General features: G+C 33.9%; 1 protein-coding gene across 1 annotated transcript in view; it reads left to right on the top strand.

Moving 5' to 3' along the window:
- Lrp1b (LDL receptor related protein 1B) overlaps window positions 1-21,216 on the top strand; it is a 1,617,914-nt gene that overhangs the window by 1,393,107 nt on the left and 203,591 nt on the right. Inside the window, exon 66 of the mRNA XM_059258831.1 lies at window positions 1,065-1,184. Coding sequence (XP_059114814.1) covers window positions 1,065-1,184 — 120 coding nt within the window. The remainder of the gene's footprint in view (window positions 1-1,064; window positions 1,185-21,216) is intronic.

The raw sequence follows: 21,216 nt of genomic DNA, 5'->3' as shown, positions 1-21,216 counted from the left end.
TATGGGAAATCCGCTCCATTATAATTAGGGATTTTTCTCCCATGAAATACCTGTTAAAATTATTCAATATAAAAATAAAGTAAGTTACAAGTGATGCTTCACATAGTAATCCCTAAAATCTACTTGAAAGAATAATAGTAAATTATTTTTGTTCTTGTGACATTATACTCCCATCTTCATCCAAATGTCAAATGCATTTAAAAGAAGGCAAGGTACTATATTCCACCTGGAGGAATGGATAGACAGTCATATGTTCATGTATGTAAACACACACACACACACACACACACAGAGAGAGAGAGAGAGAGAGAGAGAGAGAGAGAGAGAGAGAGAGAGAGAGAGAGAGAGAGAGAGAGAGAACCCAAAGGATGGAGCACCTGTCAAATTTCAGGTTTTCAACAACACTGCTGTGAATATTTCTATCCTGCTGTAGTTTGACTTTTTCCTCTAAAACTTTTATCAGTAAATAATATGCAGCCATCCAGCAATTTGATTAAGACTCTGTGTTCTGAATAGTGTTAGGACCAGTTCCCACAGCTGTCCACCCTAGCAGGGGTCCTTAAAGTGGCCAGAACAGTGATGCAGTTTACAGTCTGAGTCAAGCCTTTACCACTCCCTTCAAAACTACACACAATTTCTGAGGATTTTTATTAAACATTATGCCTTTTTATTTCCTCATTCATTTATAATCTTTCAAGTTTAGTCATTTGTCTTATAAAATGAATAAGAATGAGCTCTAAAAATATTTTAAAAGTTATTTTGGGAGACTGAATTCTCCATCTTAAAAAGTGCTTTCCAGATACATAATCTGAAGCTCATTAACAAAGGCTGATTTTATTCATGTATCATCACAAAATATGTTTTTCTTTCTATCTCCAGTGAGGGAGGCCAATGGTTGCACATTACAGGAATTAAAACTTAAGTTTCCTCTGCTCAGTACCCCATTAATGAAAAGAGAAGTTTTCATTGAACTGTCTGAAGCACTTGTCTAACAGCTTTTTATAAATAGAATACCCATTTATGCTGAATGTTGCACATTAATAATAGATATTTTTCTTTTTAAGCTGAAAACAGCTGCTCTCCTGACTATTTCCAATGCAAGACTACAAAGCATTGCATCTCCAAGCTGTGGGTTTGCGATGAGGACCCAGACTGCGCAGATGCCTCTGATGAGGCCAACTGTGGTGAGTGCTTCACAGCTACAAAGGTCGGCTCCATGCACTGGTGCCATAGTCTGAGCTAAATACACAGAAAAAAAAAAAAAAAACAAACAAAAAACTCATCACAGCTCAGAAGCAAGTGGACATGGACACGTTTGCTCCAGTGTTCTGAGAGTCCTAACAAATTTAGATGAGCTGTTTACAGAAAACAGACTGAGATGGAAGGAAATAGAGTGGATGGCCTGCTTAATAAAAGCAGGGATTAAAATGGAAGGACATGTAATTGATGAGCTGTTTACAGAAAGCATAGGGTAAGACGGAACGACATGCAAAAGATGAGCTGTTTAGAGAAATTGTGGGGTAAATCAAAACATAATGAAAGAATAGGAAAGTGAATAAAATATTGGCTCCATTTTAATAGATGATTGTGATTGTGAAAATTGCTTTTGAAATGTTAATATTTGCAATTATGTTCTGGTACAATGTTTCTTAAAAATTTAGAATGAAGAATATAGTCATCAGTTACTGCAAGGTATCGGTATCCTGTTTTGGAAGTGTCAAGACCAAGATGAGATGAAAAGCAACTCTTAAGTCCAACTTTTTTATCAACATTTATTAAATACTAATTTCATCCCTTTTGTACACAAATATGTAAACTTGACATTCATAGAAGAGAAAGCATTTAAGCTAGTAATTGATTAGAAGAGACGAAATTTGTGCAAAATAAATATAGGACTTCTGAGTGACTCAGAATTGTTTAAGTACATTTACAAAGATTCCTCATTGTAAAGATAATTAAAATCATAAGGATCTGAAATTCCATTTACATTGAAGAGCAAATATGAAGATCTTAAGTAATTTTCCTAGTACAATTCCATAAAACTGTCTTAACAACACACAACCATTGTAGCTTATTATAGTGTTCTATAATTGTCAGTTACCACTTGGTATGCACAGTTAATCATAAAGTCTCCACCCATACTGTTCACCAATCCCCCTATTATGGGCTTTGGTAAGTGAGTTAATTTCACTAGCTGATTAGCTGTGTTGTCTTCTGCAAGGCTTTTAATAAAGTCAAATAGGATGAGGTATTAAATTTAAATTACTTACTGGCTAGAGTGTGATTTCTATAGTTTAATTCTGAAACTTGAACATGATATTGTTTTTGATAGAAGATATAATTCAACAAAAAATTTTTGCTTGACTAATTATCAGAAATAAAAGTGCTGGTGATGATCATACTAAGAAGGCTTGATCTTTCTCCAGTAGCTTTTTATTCTCTTCAGTGTGATTATTCCATCACGACACTGAGCATATTCAACCAAAACCATAGGATGGATTGGCATGTGCTTTGATTTTTTTTCTTTAATACATGGTCAGGAAATTTGAGTGAGGTTGTTTGTGCCTTAGGAAAATAAGAAATCAGTAGGTCTAAATACAGAGCGAATACATAAGAAATGAGGAACTATTTTCACCATGTATATATGAATAGCAAGCTATGCTATGCATAGCATAGGACCAGAAAAATGGCACGGTGGGTAGAGGTACTTCCTACAGGCCTGATGAGCAGAGTTTGATCCCTAAATCTCACAAGGTTGCAGGAGATAAATGACTTTCCTCAGACAGTGGCTTGTGTGCTCAGCCATTCAAACATAAACGCACACATAGAAACACACAAAATAAATAAAAATTCAAAAGTTACATCATATTTTCTGTTATTTTGAGACTTAATATTGACTGTTTCAGAATATAAATATTTTTAACAGGTAATTAATCCATTTTCTTGCTGAAGATCATTTGTATATAATTATTAAAAACTTTTAGTAAATTAAAAACAAAACATTTAATAAACCTGTGCTGTAAAGATTTTGCGTGGGTGATCATTTTGATTAGGTTTGACAAAACCCAGAGGGAGGACTGCATTCATCCTATAATCAGTTATGTGTTGAACTGTACTTAAGCTTTGGGTCCTAGAATGAGGCTGAGGACTGAAACTCAACTCCATAACAGATGCCTGTAACTGGAGTGATATAATACATGATAGTTTTACTCAATCATTTATGGATTTGCTCCAATTTACATTTAAGATAGCACATTGCAAATGCTTATTCCACAATAATGCATGGGGAAATTTTAATAGGATGGCACATGAATGCTCACATCTACTTAGTGATTTAAACCTATATTTCCTATATTTTAATAACAGTTACAAACTGATGCATTATATTTTGAATAGCAAACAAGTGTTGTGAACCTCCTAATTTTGCAGTTATATGGGAGGGCTAGAGGCTGGTGTGTTAAGGAGGATACTGAAATATTGTTGTAGATTCTCTCTCTGGAGATATTTAGAGAAACTTGATAGCAGGACTTTATTGTTTGAAAACAGAAGGACTGTTTGTATCCATTAACATCCTGAGATTTTTCTCAAATACATGAACCCTAGAGTTCAAGTACGGAGTCTTTATTCTTGTAAAAGCCCATGTTTTCATGTATATCCAACCCCTATTCTGCTCTGAAATGTCTACTGATACATGGGACCCCTTGAAGTCAGATTTTCACAGATCCAAGTGACTGTGCCTACAAAAAGGCATCTTTCCTTACTGTTTCTCATCTTATAATCATGTATATCCAACCCCTATTCTGCTCTGAAATGTCTACTGATACATGGGACCCCTTGAAGTCAGATTTTCACAGATCCAAGTGACTGTGCCTACAAAAAGGCATCTTTCCTTACTGTTTCTCATCTTATAATTATTTCACTCTGAATTATTCCTTTTTAAAAATTCCCTAACATCCTGAGGCATCATTATAATATAACATATCTGGACACCTTACACGCTATACATCTCCCAGTGGAGTTTGTGGTTGATGATCTAATTCTAGAACTTTAAAACACAGTCGCATAGCTCCATGTTTCTCTTTTAAAAGCTGGCCCAATACAATTCTTGTTTTAGCAATTGGAAACTCTTAAATGTAATGATTTCCTATCATATATTTCTAAGCACTCACGTCTTTTTATAATGAAAATGAATGTTTTTAAAGCTTGGTAAGGTGGAAAATTATTTACTATGTAGAAAGAAGACTTTATTTCAATAATATTTCCACTATGGTACCACTTTCCTGTAGTTTATGCTCTTTATTCCTGTAGCATGTTTTTCTCTCATGCATTTGTTTTGAGAAATTCACACTTTCTCCCTGTGCGGCCGGGACAGCTGCCTGTCTCTGTATACTTGTGTGTGTGTGTGTGTGTGTGTGTGTGTGTGTGTGTGTGTGTGTGTGTGTGTGTGCATACTTGTGAAAGAGAGAAAGAAAGTAAAACAACCCCTTAATGTTAGGATATTCAGGTTACCAACCTTTCACTGACCTTTACTGGTTGACAGTCTGCCCACCAGAAGGATGAGCAGTCATTTGTTGATGCTTCTTTTGATTTTTTTTCCTGTATTCACAAAACAGACTGAGATTTAGAATGTGTTGCAAGAAGCTAACAGGAAGCCCACACAAGGAGGCAGGTAGCCTGCCAAATGTCCTAGACTCTGGAGAGATCTGTAGTAAACTGAGAGGAAATAGCTTTTTGTCTACTAGGAATGTAAACTGAATCGATATAGGAACCAATTTACTTTAACAAAAAGGTGCAGATGATGTAGTTGTTTTCTCCTAAAATATCACCAGTTAGCTCATATTCTGTGATTACTTTTTGTTTGAAAAAATTCTTTGACATGCTTTTTTTCCTCATTCTTTCCAAGCATATTTAACTCTGTAAAATGTCAAAATAGTAGCCTGTGAATACTTTTCTATGAATCAGACTGAAGATTTGCAGTAGCATAAGAAGAGAATAAGTATTAGCATTTTACAGGAAAAAACTAAGTAATAAGTGTAGAATTTAAATTCAGATTCCTAGTAGCTACTTTTGGAAAAAAATTGTGTGGTTAGTCAGATTTTACTGTATAAAATCCCACATAAATAGACTTTGGGTGAGCATTTTCATACAGGATTCTCCTCACTTGTATTTTCAACTGTTATGATGTTTGCTTAGCACCATCCTTGTATGTCTGTGATGGATATTACTGAAATCAAGTATCTGCAATGGAACGTTGAATTGCTTTGTATTTTAATCACTACTACTTGGTAAAGCATCTACAAGTAAGTAAAAAAGGTACAGTTTTTAAAGATCATATTTAAATAAACATAGATGTGCTCTTATAAAAATAACTTTGAGGATTCAAGTAAGAGAATTGTGAACTTGTGAAGAGTCGATTTTCAGATATTAACACTCTGGGATATATGGTAAAGACAAGATAATTACTTTAGTTATCACAACTATGTGCAATGCTTATGTAGAACATAATGGAAGTAGATGGAGAGCTGTGGTGGACTTTAGTCTGTGATGTCAGCTCTTCCTGGATTATGGACACTGAGAGTAAGTTATTGTTTATCTTATTTTCATTTAAAATATTAGCCGGGCGGTGGTGGCGCATGCCTTTAATCCCAGCACTTGGGAGGCAGAGCCAGGCCGATCTCTGTGAGTTCGAGGCCAGCCTGGACGACCAAGTGAGTTCCAGGAAAGGCGCAAAGCTACACAGAGAAACCCTGTCTCGAAAAACCAAAAAATAAAATAAAATAAAATAAAATATTAGCCTTCAAAATAATATTCCCATTTTTTTCTGAATATTTTCTTATTGTAAAAGACTACCCACTGAGATTCCTCATGAGGTTATCATGAGTTAAAAATACTCTTTAAGGGCAAGTAAAAAGAGGAGATCTTGTCTGCGACCCATGGCTTTTAACACTGTGCATTCTATTTTTTGCATACTTTCCTTCCCTGCGTAAGTGCTAAGACAGATACATTCCCAGAATTCACCCGTCCTTCTTTGATGGAGGGTGGGGTTTTTCTGGATATTAAGGAAAAGCAGAAGAAATGTGAAATTGTACTGTTCACTGAAGTTTGTGTAATTTTACAGTGTTTCAAACCTATATTTTTGATTAATAGAATTTTGATTATGTGGACCATATATCTTAAATGGTTCTGGATTACCTCAGCTGGAGTGATTGTTTCCAGTTCTTCCATTTCATTTTTGTTTACAACTGAAAAAATAAAGCATTATGTAAAGATACCACATTTTCATTATTCAATTATCAGTAGAAGGATATTTGATGCTTTTTTTTTTTTATTTCCTGGCTATTTTGAATAGAGCATTACAGAACATGTATGAGCAGGTATCTCTGTATTAGGATATAGATTCATTTGAGAATATGGCCAAGAGTTGCGTATTAATTACTATTCTGTTGCTGTGATAAAACACCATGATCAAAAGCAATTTATGAAACTTTACATTGTCTTACCTCTTTTGGAAGCACAAAGATCGACTAGTCCACCATGGGGGGAGGGGTAGGCATGGCAGAAGAGGCAGGCATGGCAGCAGAATTAGGAATCTGATAGATCACACTCTAATCACAAGCATGAAGCAGAGAGACAAAACTAGAAATGGTCCAGGACTATGAAATCCCAAAACTCACCCATGATTTACTTCATTCTGTATGGCCACACCTCCTAAAATATCACAGACAGAACAACCAAATGAAGACCAAGTATTCAAACACATGGACCTATGGGGAACGTGTCTTAACTCAAACAACTATTTTGTACTCAGTTCCCCCAAAAGGCTTATTATGATGCAAAATGTATTTAGTCCAACTTTAAAATGCACAATAATCATTTCTGTCACCAGCCCTGTATAAATGACCATGTCTCTACTTCAGAGACTCAAGGTAACCTCTTAAAGTGATCTTCTGTGAAAACAAAAAAAAGCAAATTGCGTGTTTTCAGCATTCAATCATACATTTCTGTTTGGAAATGGAGGAATGAGGTAATGTGAGGAACTTCTGGACCAAAACAAGACTGAAACCCATTAAGGTAAATATCAAATCCTATAGCTCCATTTCCAGTAACAGATAGATGGCTCAATCCTTCAAGGTTTGTTGTGTGCATCACATATCTTTCTCTTTAGTTCGTTAAACTCTCTGTATGGAGCTCTTCTTGGGAAATGTCTCGTGGCTTTGGTACCTCCAGCATCGTGGGGTCTTTGTTGTCACCCAAGCTTCCCTTTCACATTTTCTATCAAAGGCCTATCAGAGAGTAACAGGTGCTTCCATGCCTTGTGTTTTCTGGCCTCAGTACTGTCTGAAATACAGAGGAAGAAGCCAAGACTCCCTTACTTATGAGATGTCCATGCCTCTAAATTTATGGAAATATGTGGATAATGTTACCAGAAGGAATAAATACTCAGAACCTTTAATCCTATTTGTAGAAGCTGCAGTATTCAGTTGTTTTCCTGGAGCTGTAAAATTCCTAAGTTGCTTTTCAAAAATTAGAAGCTTAGCTCTGTGAGTCCTTTCACTGAAGGTACCCTTCACTTAGTTTTATTGCAGAATGAGCTTACCTTCTTAATGGCACTAACCAGTTTCAGAATTACAACTACCCTGTTACCACAGCCTTGGCTGCAACATTAACTTTCCTTGTGTTCTTTTCCTCTTGAAATTTTATCTTCTGGATTTCTTCCTACTGCACTTGCTATTTTTTTATATTGACTTGCCTAAGGGAAATCATTTGTAACTGTGGCACAGACTCAATATGATATTGCCTTCATAGTTTGTTCCTCCTTGGAAGAAATTAGTCTATTATGTTTCAACTTACCCTTAGCTAAGTTCTCAGGAAATGGTTAAAAAAATAAAATAAAACAAACACAAATAAAACAAAAAACAGATTCTGTACCAGGAGTGTCTGCAACAAGAATGCCCCATTAAGGTTTGCTTATACAATTCAATCACTTTTCTAGTCTAAATTAGAAAGTCTTTGAAATGCCTCCAAACATCAAGGTCAAGTTCTCTACATTAACACCTGACTTCTGGTACTGACTTCTGTATTTCTTACTTTTCTGTTGCTGTGATAAAACACAATGCCCTAAATTAACTCACGAAAGAGTTTATTTGGAAATACCTCTTTCAAGGGGTAAGAGACCCTTAAAGTAGGAAGGCATGGGAGCAAGCTCTAGGCATGGCAGCAGGAAGTTTAAGGATTAATCACATCTCAACAAGCAAGAAACAAAGAGATCAATATGGAAATGGGCCAAGGCTAGGAAATTTCAAATCTCTCCCCTAGTAAAGTATTTTTCCAGCAAGGCAGTGGCTCTCAAAATCTCCCTAAACAGCACCACAAAAGGAGATTGGGTATTCAAATACATAAGCCCATGGAGTGTATTTCTCATTTAAACCAGCACAAGTAGTATAGCTGGATCATATGATATATCTACTTTTAGCTTTCTGAGGAACCTCCACACTGATTTACATAGTGGCACACCAGTACTTTCCCATAACCATGTAACACTATCATCCATTTTTTTAATTTTTTTTTTTTGTTATAGTCATTCTAATTGGGGCAAGATGGAATCTCAAAATACTTTTAATTTTTATTTACCTGATAGTTAAGAATGTTGAACATTTCTCAGTCATTTATTTGTATCTCCTCCTTTTTTAGAACTTTGTGATCAATTCCATTCCTCATTTTAATTGGTTGTTTTCTTCGTATTTAGTTTTTTATTCATTGTATATTATATGTATTAACTGTAAGAAGTATAGTTAGTAAATATTTTCCCATTCTATAGTTCGATATTTCACTCAAATTCTGGTATTCTTTGATATACATATTTTAGTTACATGACATCTAATTTACTAATTGTTGCTCTGAGTGTATTAGTGTCCTGTTCAGAAAGACCTTTCCTGTGCCAATGATTTCAAGTTTATTCCTTACATTCTCTCTACTGCATTCAGTGTATCAAATCCTGTATTGAGATTGTTGATGATTTTGGAGTTTTGTGCGTGGTAAGAGACAAAGAACTAGTTTTGTTTTTCTATATGGAGCTATCTTGTTTGTCCAGCACAATTTGTTGAAGATGTCTTTTCTCCCATGTGTACTTTGACTTCTTTATCAAAAAACTGGGTGGATATAAAAATGTTAGTAATATGTGCAGTGTTGGGTCTACAGTTCTATTATATTGAACAATGAGTCTGTTTTTGTGTTATTACCAAGATGATATTGTTAATATAATTCTATAGTGTGATTTAAAAGCTGGGATGGTAAAAATGTAGCATTTTTTATTGTTCAAGGCAATTTTGATCATATTTGATCTTTTGTGTTTTCATGTGAAATATGACTTTTTCTCAATTTCTGTGAATAATTGTTTTGAGGTTTTTATGAGGATTGCATTATATACGTAGATTGACTTGGGTAGGATGGGTATTTTTACTGTATTAAGTCAACCAATCCATGAGTGTGGGATGCCTTTTCATATTATGTTATATTATTTTTTCAATTTATTTATTTACTTTCCAGTATCTTAAAGTTTTAATAGTATGAACCTCTCACTTACTTGGTAGATTGGCATACATACACACACACTCTCTCATACACACATGGCTATTAAGAATGGAATTGTTTCCCTGATTTCTTTCTTGGTAGGCTTATTTTTTTGTTTTTGGAAGGCTATTGATTTTTTTTTTTTTGTAACTGCTACTTTGCTGAATGTGTTTATGGAGTGTAGGAGAGTTCTGGTGGAAACTTTAGAATATTTTGTATATATAATCATATCATCGGCAAATTAGGATACTTTGACTTTTTCATTTCATATTTGTATCTCTTTATGTTCTTCACTTGTGTTACTGTTCTACCTAAGATTGCAAGCACTATATTGAGCAAGAGTGAAGAGTACACATCTTTGTTTTAATCCAGATTTTAGTAGAAGTTCTTTGTTTCCTCTATTTCTCAAGATGTTATCTATAGACTTGCTGTATATTGTCTTTATTATTCTGAAACGTGTGCCCTGTATTCCAACATCCTCTAGGACTTTTAGCCTGAAAGGATGTTCAATTTTGTTAAAGGCCTTTTCTACATCTGTTGAGATAATCATGTTGTTTCTATCCTTGAGTCTACTTAATGTACTTGAGTCTATTTATCAATATATATATGTTGAACCATTCTTGCATCTCTAGGATGAAGCAGAATTGATAATTGTGATTAATTTTCTTGATGTCTTCTGAAATGCAACTGAAAGTATTTTTTTTTGAGAACCTTTGTTTCCACATTCATTAGAGACATGGGCCTCTAATTTTCTTTCAGTGGGTCTTTTGACAGTTTTGTATCAGTTCAATAATAATTTCATGAATACAATTTAGCAGTGTTCTTTCATTTTCTATTTTGTGGAATAGTTTGAGGAGTGTTGGTATTAGTTCATCTTGGAAAGTCTGATGGAATTCTGTGCTGAACCCACTGTCCCTGGCACTGTTTAAGTGATTTTTCAACACTACTTGTATCTCATTGGATGTTATGCATATATTCAAATGTATTTGTTCCATCTTGATTGATCATTGGTAAGCTATATATATCTAGAAATTAACTTCTATTAATTTCTCAAGATTGTTTGAATATACATTTTGAAGTATGTCCTTAGGATTCTCAGAAGTTCTTCAGTGTCTGTTCTGTTTTAACGTCTCCCCTTTTCCCTCTAATTTTGTTAAATGGCATCTTCTCTCTATTTGTTTTCACTAATTTTTAATATTTTCTAAGGAGTAACTTGTTTTGTTGATTCTTTGTATCGCATTTTTTCCTTTCTATTTCATTAATTTATGCCATGGTTTTGATTATATCTCCCAATCTATTTTAGGAGGATATTTTTACTTGTTTTTAGAAGGGCTTTGGGTACACCGTTAATCTATTAATTTTCCGTCTCTCAAACTTACTTATGTAGTTATTTAGTGCTGTAAACTTTCCTCCTTGAAGTTCTTCATTATGTCTCATAGAATTTGATGTTGCATTTTCATTTTCTTTTATTCTAGAAATTTTCATACCTTTACTAGATTTATTTATTGACACAATTATCATTTGGTAGTGGGTGGTTTAGGATCTGTGAGGGTTTTTTTTTTTTGTAACTTTTGTAGTTTCTGTTGTTGTTGCTATCTAGCTTTATCCCATTGTGGTTACATAGGATGTGATTTCAATTTTCCTGTTTGTTGATACTTATTTTGTGTCCTAATATACAGTTTAGTTTGAATAAAGCTCCATGGGCTTTTTGTAAATAATGTATTATTTGGTGTTTATGAGGCATGCTCTGCAGATATCTGTTAGGTCCATTTTATTTATTATTTCATTTAACTACAGGATTTCTCTATTTAGTTTTTTATTGTTCTTTTTTTTTTTTTTCAATCACCTTGTTTTTGGTGAGAACTGGGTGGAATACTGACCCAGAACCAATGTGTTAGATTTAATCTGCTGTTTTTGATGTAGCAGTATTTATTTAAATGAAATTTGGTGTTCCTCCTATGTTTGGTGGAAGCGTGTTTAGGATCCTGTGTGTTAATTTTTTTCTTTAATGAAGAATGAATGTTTCTCTTTATGTCTATCTGTTCTAATTAGCCCTGGTTTGAAATCCAACCTTTAGATATTGGATATTTTTTAGATATTGTTTCCTAGTTCCATTTTCTTGGAATAATTTTTCCATCCTTTTACCCTAAGGTGATGTATTTGTTGGGGATCTCTTAAGGAATAAAACTGGTAGAACTGATATTAAAGGGGATTTATTAGATTTACTCACATGATATATCTAGGTATTCTAACAATGGTTTTCACACAACAGAAAGGTCAGACTCTCATATTTGTTCAGTCCATGAAGACAGATGTCTCTTAATGCCAATCTAGATTTCGAGAGGATTCTTGGAGAGTTGCTGGTTTTCAGTCTGTCTTGGAATCCTGAAAAAGTTTGATTTAATCCTGGCCACAGCAACAGAGAAGACAAACTTGACAGTGACATTTGAGTCAAGCAGACAAAAAGAAAAGCTTGCTTCTTCTATATTATGTTATGTGGACTACAACTAAAAGATTAAGTACAGGTCTTCCCACCTTAAATAATCTAATTAAGAAAATGTCTTATATACTTGCTCAGTACCTTTGGTTTATTTTGCTTTTCCTTTTACCTTTATCTTTTCTTTATTTGTTTGAAATAGTGTGTTTATAAATATTATGATTTTTAAAATTAATTCTTCTTTCATATATTTCAACCTGACTACAGTTTACCCTGCCTTTTCTTCTCGTTGTCCCTCCCTACCACCACTCTTCTCCCCCTAATCCACTCCTCTTCCATTTCCCTTTGGGAAAAGGTAGGATTCAAAGGAGTATTATCCAATCATGGCATATCAAGTTGCAACTAGACTAGGTACCTCCCCTTATATTAAGGCTGGACAAGGTAGCCCAGAAGAGGAAAAGGCTCCTGAAGATCCAGATGTAAATCCACACATCTATAGACACCTGGTTTTTTTATGAAGAAGCCAGAATTATACAATGGAAAAATGAAAAAAGAAAGCACTTTAACAAATGTGTTTGTGTACCTGGATGACTGTATGTAAAAGAAAGCAAACAGATCTGTATCTATCATCCAGCACAAAACTCAAGTCCAAGTTTATCAAAGACCTCAAGATAAAACCATATACATTGAACCTGATAGAAGAGAAAGTGAGGAATAGCCTTGAACACATTGGCACAGGAGACAACTTCCTGAATAGAACACCATTAGCACAGACATTAAGAATGACATTTAAAAAATAGGACATCATGAAACTTAAATGCTTCTATAAGGCAAAGGACATTAAAATTGGAAGAAAAAAACTGCAGCCTATAGAATGGGAAAAGATTTTCAACAACCATGTATCTGATGGAAGGCTAATTTCCAAAATATATTAAAATTCAAGAAACTAGGCACAAACAAATAATCTAGTTAAAAATGGGATGCATATCTAAACAGAGAATTATCAACAGGGGAATCTGAAATGGCCAAGAAGCATTGAAAGAAATGTTGAGTATCCTTAGTCATCAGCAAAATGCAAATCAAAACTACTCTGAGATTTCATCTTACACCAGTCATAATGGCTAAGATCAAAAACACAACTGACAGCTCATGCAGGCAAGGATGTGGCGCAAGGGGAACACTCCTCTACTGATGGTAGGAGTGCAAACTTGTACAGCAACTTTAAAAACTAATATGGCCATTTCTCCTGTGCATATACACGAAGGATGCTCCATCCTACCACAGGAACACTTGCTCAACTAAGTTCAAAGCAGCATTATTAGTAATAGCCAGAAATTGGAAACAACCTAGATGCTCCTCAACCAAAGAATGATTAAAGAGTATATGGTACATTTACACAATGGAGTATTACTCAGCTGTTAAAAAACGAAATTTGCAAGTAAATGGATGGAATTAGAAAAAAGTCATCCTGAATGAGTAACCCAGATCCAGAAAGGCAAATATAGCATGTACTCACTATTTTGATTACCTGTCTTGGTATTTGGTTTTGTTGCCTGTGATCTTTTTGGTGTGTTTTATTCTTCCTCTGTGATTAAAGTATTCCTTCCAACAACCTCTTTAATGTTGGCTTAGTCATCATGAATGCTTTAATTCCTTTTATCATTTAAAATTTTTCTTTTTTACCTTCAATTTTAATAATTTTCTGCAAATAATAAGCTTGTTTTGACGGTTGTGGTTTCAAGACCTAGAGTACGTCTTTCCAGGGATGTTTTAAAAATTTCTATTGAGTGATTGGGTGTTATCTAATATTCCTGGCATTGTAAGTGAATTGACATTTTTTCTCTTGTATTTCAATACCTGTTCATTATGCTTTTCACATTACAGTTATAATATTTCATGGAAAATTTCTTGTCTAGTCTCTTCTTCTTGGTGTTCTTTAGGACTTTTGTTCCTAGGTGGGATCCCTTTCTATAGGTTTTGTCTTCTCTGATTTTACTGAAGATATTTTCGTTGCCTCCATTATATCTTCTTCTTTGCCCAAAATTTAGAGGACTAAGGTGAGATGATGTTCCCTGAAGAGTGGCTGTGGATAATCCAATTATATTTTAATCTTTTAAAAATAGTTCCTTCATCTGAAATGAAAATGTAGTAAAGGAAACCCAACATAGTATACAATTCAAATTCATCGTGGTTTTGCCACATAAATCTTATAGAACTCTCAGTTAACAATTGTAATGGTGTGCCTGTAAATTAGACATTTTATATAGATATTTTAGCTGCTTTTAAAAATTCTCCATAAAAATTGGTTGATATATTGCTTTGGTTGTATTTGTACTAGACATGCTTTCTATGAAATTAGAGTTATTGGCATCTATATACATCCAATCAAATGTTAGTTATTGGTCCAATAATGTAATCTTTCAGAATACTTCACTACTTATTCCTGCATTATAATCTCTGCTCTGGTCAAAATTACAAAATAGCTATAACCAGTATTCTCCAAAAGAACTATTGACTACCTATCAAATACCAGTGATGTAGGAGGCCACCTCTAGTAATCAGAAGGCATCAAATGGTGTTTGAGTTCTGGTTGCTTATTAAGAATTTATGAGTAAAGTATATCTCACTTAGTTAGAAGGAAATGGAACTTACTAGCAAAAATTATAAGTAAAATTATATGTAATTTCTTTTAGGATTCCAGCTTTGAAAAATATTAAAAGCATAACTTTATAAATATTTCCTAAAATTAGAATTAGAAATCCATAGTATATGAGACAGTTTTACAAGTAAGGAATTGAGACATAAGAGGTTCAACTGCAAAGCTGTATCCTATCAATGCTTCTTATGTATATGACAACATGAACATTCTTTAACAATCAATCTAGCCTAAAGCATTGGATCATATTTGCACACACTGTTTCCTTTGACATTTTATGTGTATAACTAAGTTTAGTCTTGTATATTTATAACATTTCTTTCCTTAAGTACATTCAAAAATACCTAAAATCATAAAGCCATCATATTTGTGACTTACAAAATTCATGGGAGTTTATTAATAGAAATAATTAAGAATTTTGAAAAGATATGTCCTAGTCATTGGGAAAGGGCTTTATGTGAATAATATTTTATTTCTTGTAATTATCTGCAAAATACTCATTATTATTATTCCTATTTTACAAATAGAGATGTAATGCTCAGAAGCAGGAATACTTTTCTCATTGTCACCCACTTAGGAAGGAGCCAAACAGATATTTGAATATGTGAGACTAGGAAATATTTACATTGTCTTAACCACTGTTCAGTGCAATGTCCTTAAACTGTTATGGTTTCAAAAATATGAGACAGATGGACTCAGAGAAAAAAGCTTAGAATGGATAAATGAGGACAGGTAGAATGAATGCTACTTAAATAGTTTCAATTCTAACATTGTGCTAAGTACAGCGGATAAACCAGAGTAGGAGTAGCAATATATGGATACAGGTCATAGACAATCTAGATTGCTACTGAACCAAATTAGACAGCTTCTTTACTGCCATCATTTGACAGACAAAATCTGCATGAGAAAGAAGAGTTCAGTGATCATGGCTTGAATTGCAAGCCTAATGCTTATCATGAATGTAAGAAAATATTATCAATAAATTTTATCTTAATTTGATATAATTCTAGACAGACACAGAGTTTAGTGAGTCAGAGAGGCTCTCACCCAGAATATAAAAGCTTTCTAGAATGATGGAACTATGAAAAAAGTGTATTAGACAGGATTGGAATCCTTCACTGTGAGGAATTCCTCACTGAGATTCTGCATTATCTAACATGATGTGTAAACCTTGGATTATCTGTCGTGATACTCATAGCTTACTGACTTGAGCTAACTGTGGTTGGTTTTTTATTTTATTTTATTTTATCTTATCTTATTTTTACTCTTTACTCTTTTGTAGGCCTGTCACCCAGCCCCCGAATAAAGACACAGAGACTTATCTCTATTTATGAATGCCCAGTCTTAGTTTGGTTTGTTTCTTAACTTTTCTTAACTTATATTATCCCATCTACTTTTGCCTCTGGACTTGTATCTTTCTCTATTCTTTACTTCTTATACCATGGCTTGCTGTGTAGCTGGGTGGCTGGCCCCTGATGTCTTCTCTTCTCCTTTTCTTGCTCCTCCCCCACTTCTTCCCTTCCTACTTATTCTCGCTGCATGCCAGCCCTGCCTATCCTTTCTTCTACTTAGCTATTGGCCATTCAACTCTTTATTAGATCAATTTAGATAGACAAAGTAACACAGCTTCACAGAGTTAAACAAACGTAACATAAAAGAATGCATCACATCTTTGCATCATTAAACCAATATTCCATAGCATAAATGAATGTAATGTATCTTCAACAAATATTCCACAACAGCTACATATGCCACATTGTCCTCTTCTGGGTGTACAATGAAATCACCATATTTACTGCTCAAGAAATGTACTTCCTCCAACAGGCCAGGTTAATCTCAATTTACGTTACTCTGTGACACTGCAGCTTTGGGGAGATGTTTCTTCAAATGTATGTAACTTTTGCTGAGTGTCATATTTTATGAATGCTCACCAATTTGCTACAAGCATGGGGAAGATTCCTTGAAAGACATACCTAACAAATTTAGACTCCTCTTACATCATAAACTGAGACAAACTAAGCATGACAAGTGCAAAGTAAGACTCAATGTCGTAAAGTCAGGAATAAATGCATTCTACAGATGATGAGAATCATTAATCACCTTTTGTTTGATGATGCTTCTATTGGACAATCTTTATAATTTTATTTAAAGACATGAATAAGTAGTGAATTATATTTTTTCATTTAAAAATACTTAAATCTCCTTTTAAACTAGGTAAAAACTGAAAATATATTATCAATGATTACTTTCTTAAATTGTGCTTAGAATATGTTTTGTTCTGAAAAACTTAAAATTCAGACTATCTGAAAAATCTGTACTGTATTTTTTTTGTCAATAAATCCTTAAACGTCTCCAAGTCCCCTTTTCTGACTTTGAAATTCAAGCATTTATCTCAGATTTCTTCAGTATGGACTAAAGCCTTCAAGTCAGGCAACCTTCTACCAGTTTGCAACACTTGGCAGAAATGTTATCTTCCACAGAGGGACATGTTAGATGGTGAGTGATAAATGAATGAATGAATAAAAATGGTTATATTTTTTAATTTGGGGGTCAGTTATTATATTTTTCCTCCAACTTTTCTAGGAATATTGCCTTACTGATGCATTTATTTTGTAGTATTTTAGATAAAACAAGTTGTGAGTCAAGGTTTTGTAACTTAGGTGAATCAAAATAAATTTTCTTGTAATGTGTGAATTATTGTATTTTACAAATAGGATATATTTAGATAATAGATACACATAATTAACATGCATGTGGGTAGTGTACGTAGTTATAATGTAATTATATACACTTACTATATATATAATCTAAGAAAATTGCATGTGACTTTATTGGTAAGAGCTAGACTACTATCCCAGAGCTATGTATATGTGGTGAGGAAACTTGTTAGTTTTTCAGCTGTATTTACTTCTTGATAGTGTAAAATTCCTACTAGTTTCATGTTTGGCTCAGCATACATATTCATTCGTTTCCATCATCTTACTTTGAATTGGAAGGTATTCATATATGTGTTTGTGAATTAAAATCAACTGTATTTATTATAAATTATAATCCAAGAAAGGCTTAGAATTAAAGTACCCATAGTTCTACATGACGTACATTACTGCAACAAAGCTCATTAATGTCTGGGTCATCAGGTTAATGCAGGTACACCTGTACTGACCACACTGTAAACAAGCAAGATACACTTGTATGTTGTCTATAAAATCATTTCTATGTAAATTAAAGCTACTTTTCTCTTTCTATTGTTTTCAAGAGAAAATATGAATTAACCTAACATTGTCCATTGAGTAAAAATTCTTTGTTTCAAGGCTTTCAACTAAATAATTTTACCACCATCCTCCAGGCAATGAACATAAAGTCCTTTTGTTTTCTACCTGGCTTATTCTATCATTTATGTTTACATCTCTTCCCTGAAACCTTCCCAAGTTTCATGCTTTAAATATAATTTGCATCTTGCTCTCTTTGATTGTGTTATGCCAGCTTCTAATTGTAGTATTTTGTTTAGTTAGAAACAAACAAAACCATTTCTCACATTATTGGCCCTGGTACAGATAGCCTCTGTGATGCTATACACCACTTGTAGGAATTATTATATACATTCTGCCAGATTTTCACTATATTGTTGAAAGTACTTTCATGTTGTTACCTTTTTTTTTTTTTTTTTTTTTTTTTTTGGTTTTTCGAGACAGGGTTTCTCTGTGTAGCTTTGCGCCTTTTCCTGGAACTCACTTGGTAGCCCAGGCTGGCCTCGAACTCACAGAGATCCACCTGGCTCTGCCTCCCGAGTGCTGGGATTAAAGGCGTGCGCCACCAACGCCCAGCCATGTTGTTACCTTTTAAAAGGGCTCTATGAACTGCCACTGTCGCTCTTGTCAAATTATGAGTTTAACTGATACTTGCTACTCCATAAGTTATACCAAGCACCTATTGCTGAATCTGCCTCCCAAAAGTATGTGGGGAATGAGTGAAGAAAATAAAATAAATAATGTTTTATTTTGATTTGTTCAAGTATATACCTCCCAGAATTTTAGACATCAAGACATTGATATTATTTTTGTACACATACGTATTTTTCACTTTTAGGTAAGCTCTACCATTTTCCCAACAGATAGAGTGTCAACTCTATCACTGTACAAACCTGACCTAAACTGTTAGAGGGTGGAAGTATGTAGAGCTATTCACATGTCACATAATGGGATATCCTCTTCGTTTTTAGAGGAACATATGCTGGAGGCACTTGTTTGGTGATTTCATGTAAAGCATTCCTAAATACTGATGCTCCATTAACTATTAGCATTTATGAACTGGTTTGATTTGTGTAGGTCTCTTCTAGTTTAAATTAGATGCAGTTCCTTTGACCATAGTAAGCTAATAGGATTAAAATAAATAAACTTATATGAATAGGAAGCACACAATAAAACTTGAAAATGCCACTCAAGTATATGAGTAGTCTGTGTTAACTTTTATGACACTGAAATGAATCTTTCGTTCTGACCTCTCTAAAATACTTGACAATTATCTTTATTACTCAAAGCACAGAAGGAACTACATTAAAACTGTAAATTTCATGACATTGAAATGAAATATATATATGGTTTCTTCTTTGATATTTTTGAAGTTTCTACAGAAGCTTGTGAGTGATTGTCCCCCGTCTCTGGTGATAATGATAGCATAAATCATTGTCTTTCTATTAGATATATAGTAATGATAAATTGTGGGTTTGCTTTTGTATCTAATGACATGTGCTGAATACCACTCCATATGTTTATATTTTCTTTGGTGGAGTATCTGTGTCATTTTTCTATTTTTTCTTGGATTCTTTATTTTTGTACATGTGAACAACAAATTCTTCCCATGATTGAGCCTACAATCTTTTTCAAATAAATGTTTTGCAAATATTGCCTCACACTTTGTGATGGGTCTTTTCAATTTCTCTCTACCTTGAGGGCTGATTTTATTCTCTTGTTCTAGTTTATTCCCGAGATCATTGACCCAAATCCTCTCTTCTAATGCATGAATTTTTTTTAAGTTTATACAAATGTAATTAAAAATATTGCCTGAGAATTTCATGAATGAATATAATATGTATTGATCAAATCCACTGCCACTCTCTCCCCTCTAACTCTTCCTGCATCCTCTATCACTAACTTTTCTCCAACTACATGTAATTATCTTTTAAATTCACTAAGTCCACATAATGCTGCCAATATGTTCTTATGTGTAGCAGCCATCAGCTGTCAGTAGCTCCTTAGTTAGGCTTAGGGCTTTGAAAGACCTTCCCATGTCCTTGCTGCAATTTTGGCTCCGGTGTAGATTGTGGGGCCGGAAGCTGGGAGATGGTGGACATTGGTAAGACTTATGCTTCTTCTCAGACTCAAAGCTGTGGGAAAGAGAACAGAAAAGTTGTGATAAATTGGAGGTAGATGCATCCTTTTCCAATTTAAAATGATAACACATCCCTTCCCACTGTAAGTACTGTAGTACTATACCCCTCAGGGCATATTTTAAATACAAATGTCACTATTTGACTTGCTACAGTTTTGATTGTTTTGGTGATTTAAGCTAACTAGTTAAGAACAAGAATAATACATTATTTTCATTTATTAAGAGGCCTTGCACCAGCAGGAATTTAGTTTTTTGAAAGAAAGAAGTTGTTTAAACTCAATCAATATATTTTAGTTGTCTTCTGAGATGAAAGCAAAGATTTCCAAGTCTTCAGAAAAGTAGTAACATACGCTTCTGCTATTAAGAAAAGATTGGTGTTAGTGAGTACTTCAGCATTTTTATTTTAGAGCAAAATACAGACTATTAATCTCATTGGAGATAGAATTCATTTTTATCAATTAACTAATGAAAACTTTGCAATCTGCCTAAAAAGTGGGAGCTTGTCTATGCCAAGATCTCATGTTGAGATAGAGATGATATTTTTTAATATTGAAAGAATAATTTTGTAAATATCATCATAATTAGCATGGTTCCCGAGACATGACTGTCTGCAAATGAATACAAGCAGTATGCAGTTAATTCTTTCATTAGATGTTTAATAATAGAATACACAATAATATTGTTTAAATAATAGTTGTCTGCTGGATGGTATGCTGCATCAACTTAAAATCAGCTTTGTGGAATTCAGGACTAGATATAATGTCCAACCAAATATCTTTGTAAGTATATGGTTGCATTTTAACAGGCAACATCATAGGTTCTTAGTAACAGATATTTCTATTTTCTATAACATTACTATAGGTTATGTGTATTATAATTGTGTTTAAGTAAAAACACTGACGCTAACCTACTGTGATTTTGTTTTATCAATGTCACTTGAGGGCTTCTTTCGTAACTCATTTGTACTACAATGGGTGATTCAGTATTTACAGTACTTATATTTGTATTGTGTGTGTGTGTGTGTGTGTGTGTGTGTGTGTATGTGTGTGTGTGTGTTTGTATGTGTGTATGTGTGTTTATGTGTATGTGAGGATATGTGTGTGTTTATGCATGCATTCATGTGTGCGTGTTAGCTATTAGGAATATGATCACATATACCAAATAT

The sequence above is a fragment of the Peromyscus eremicus genome, chromosome 4 (assembly GCF_949786415.1).
Source record: "Peromyscus eremicus chromosome 4, PerEre_H2_v1, whole genome shotgun sequence".
NCBI lineage: Eukaryota > Metazoa > Chordata > Mammalia > Rodentia > Cricetidae > Peromyscus > Peromyscus eremicus.
The sequence above is the reverse complement of the archived record's forward strand: the minus strand, read 5'-3'. Positions and strand labels throughout refer to the sequence as shown.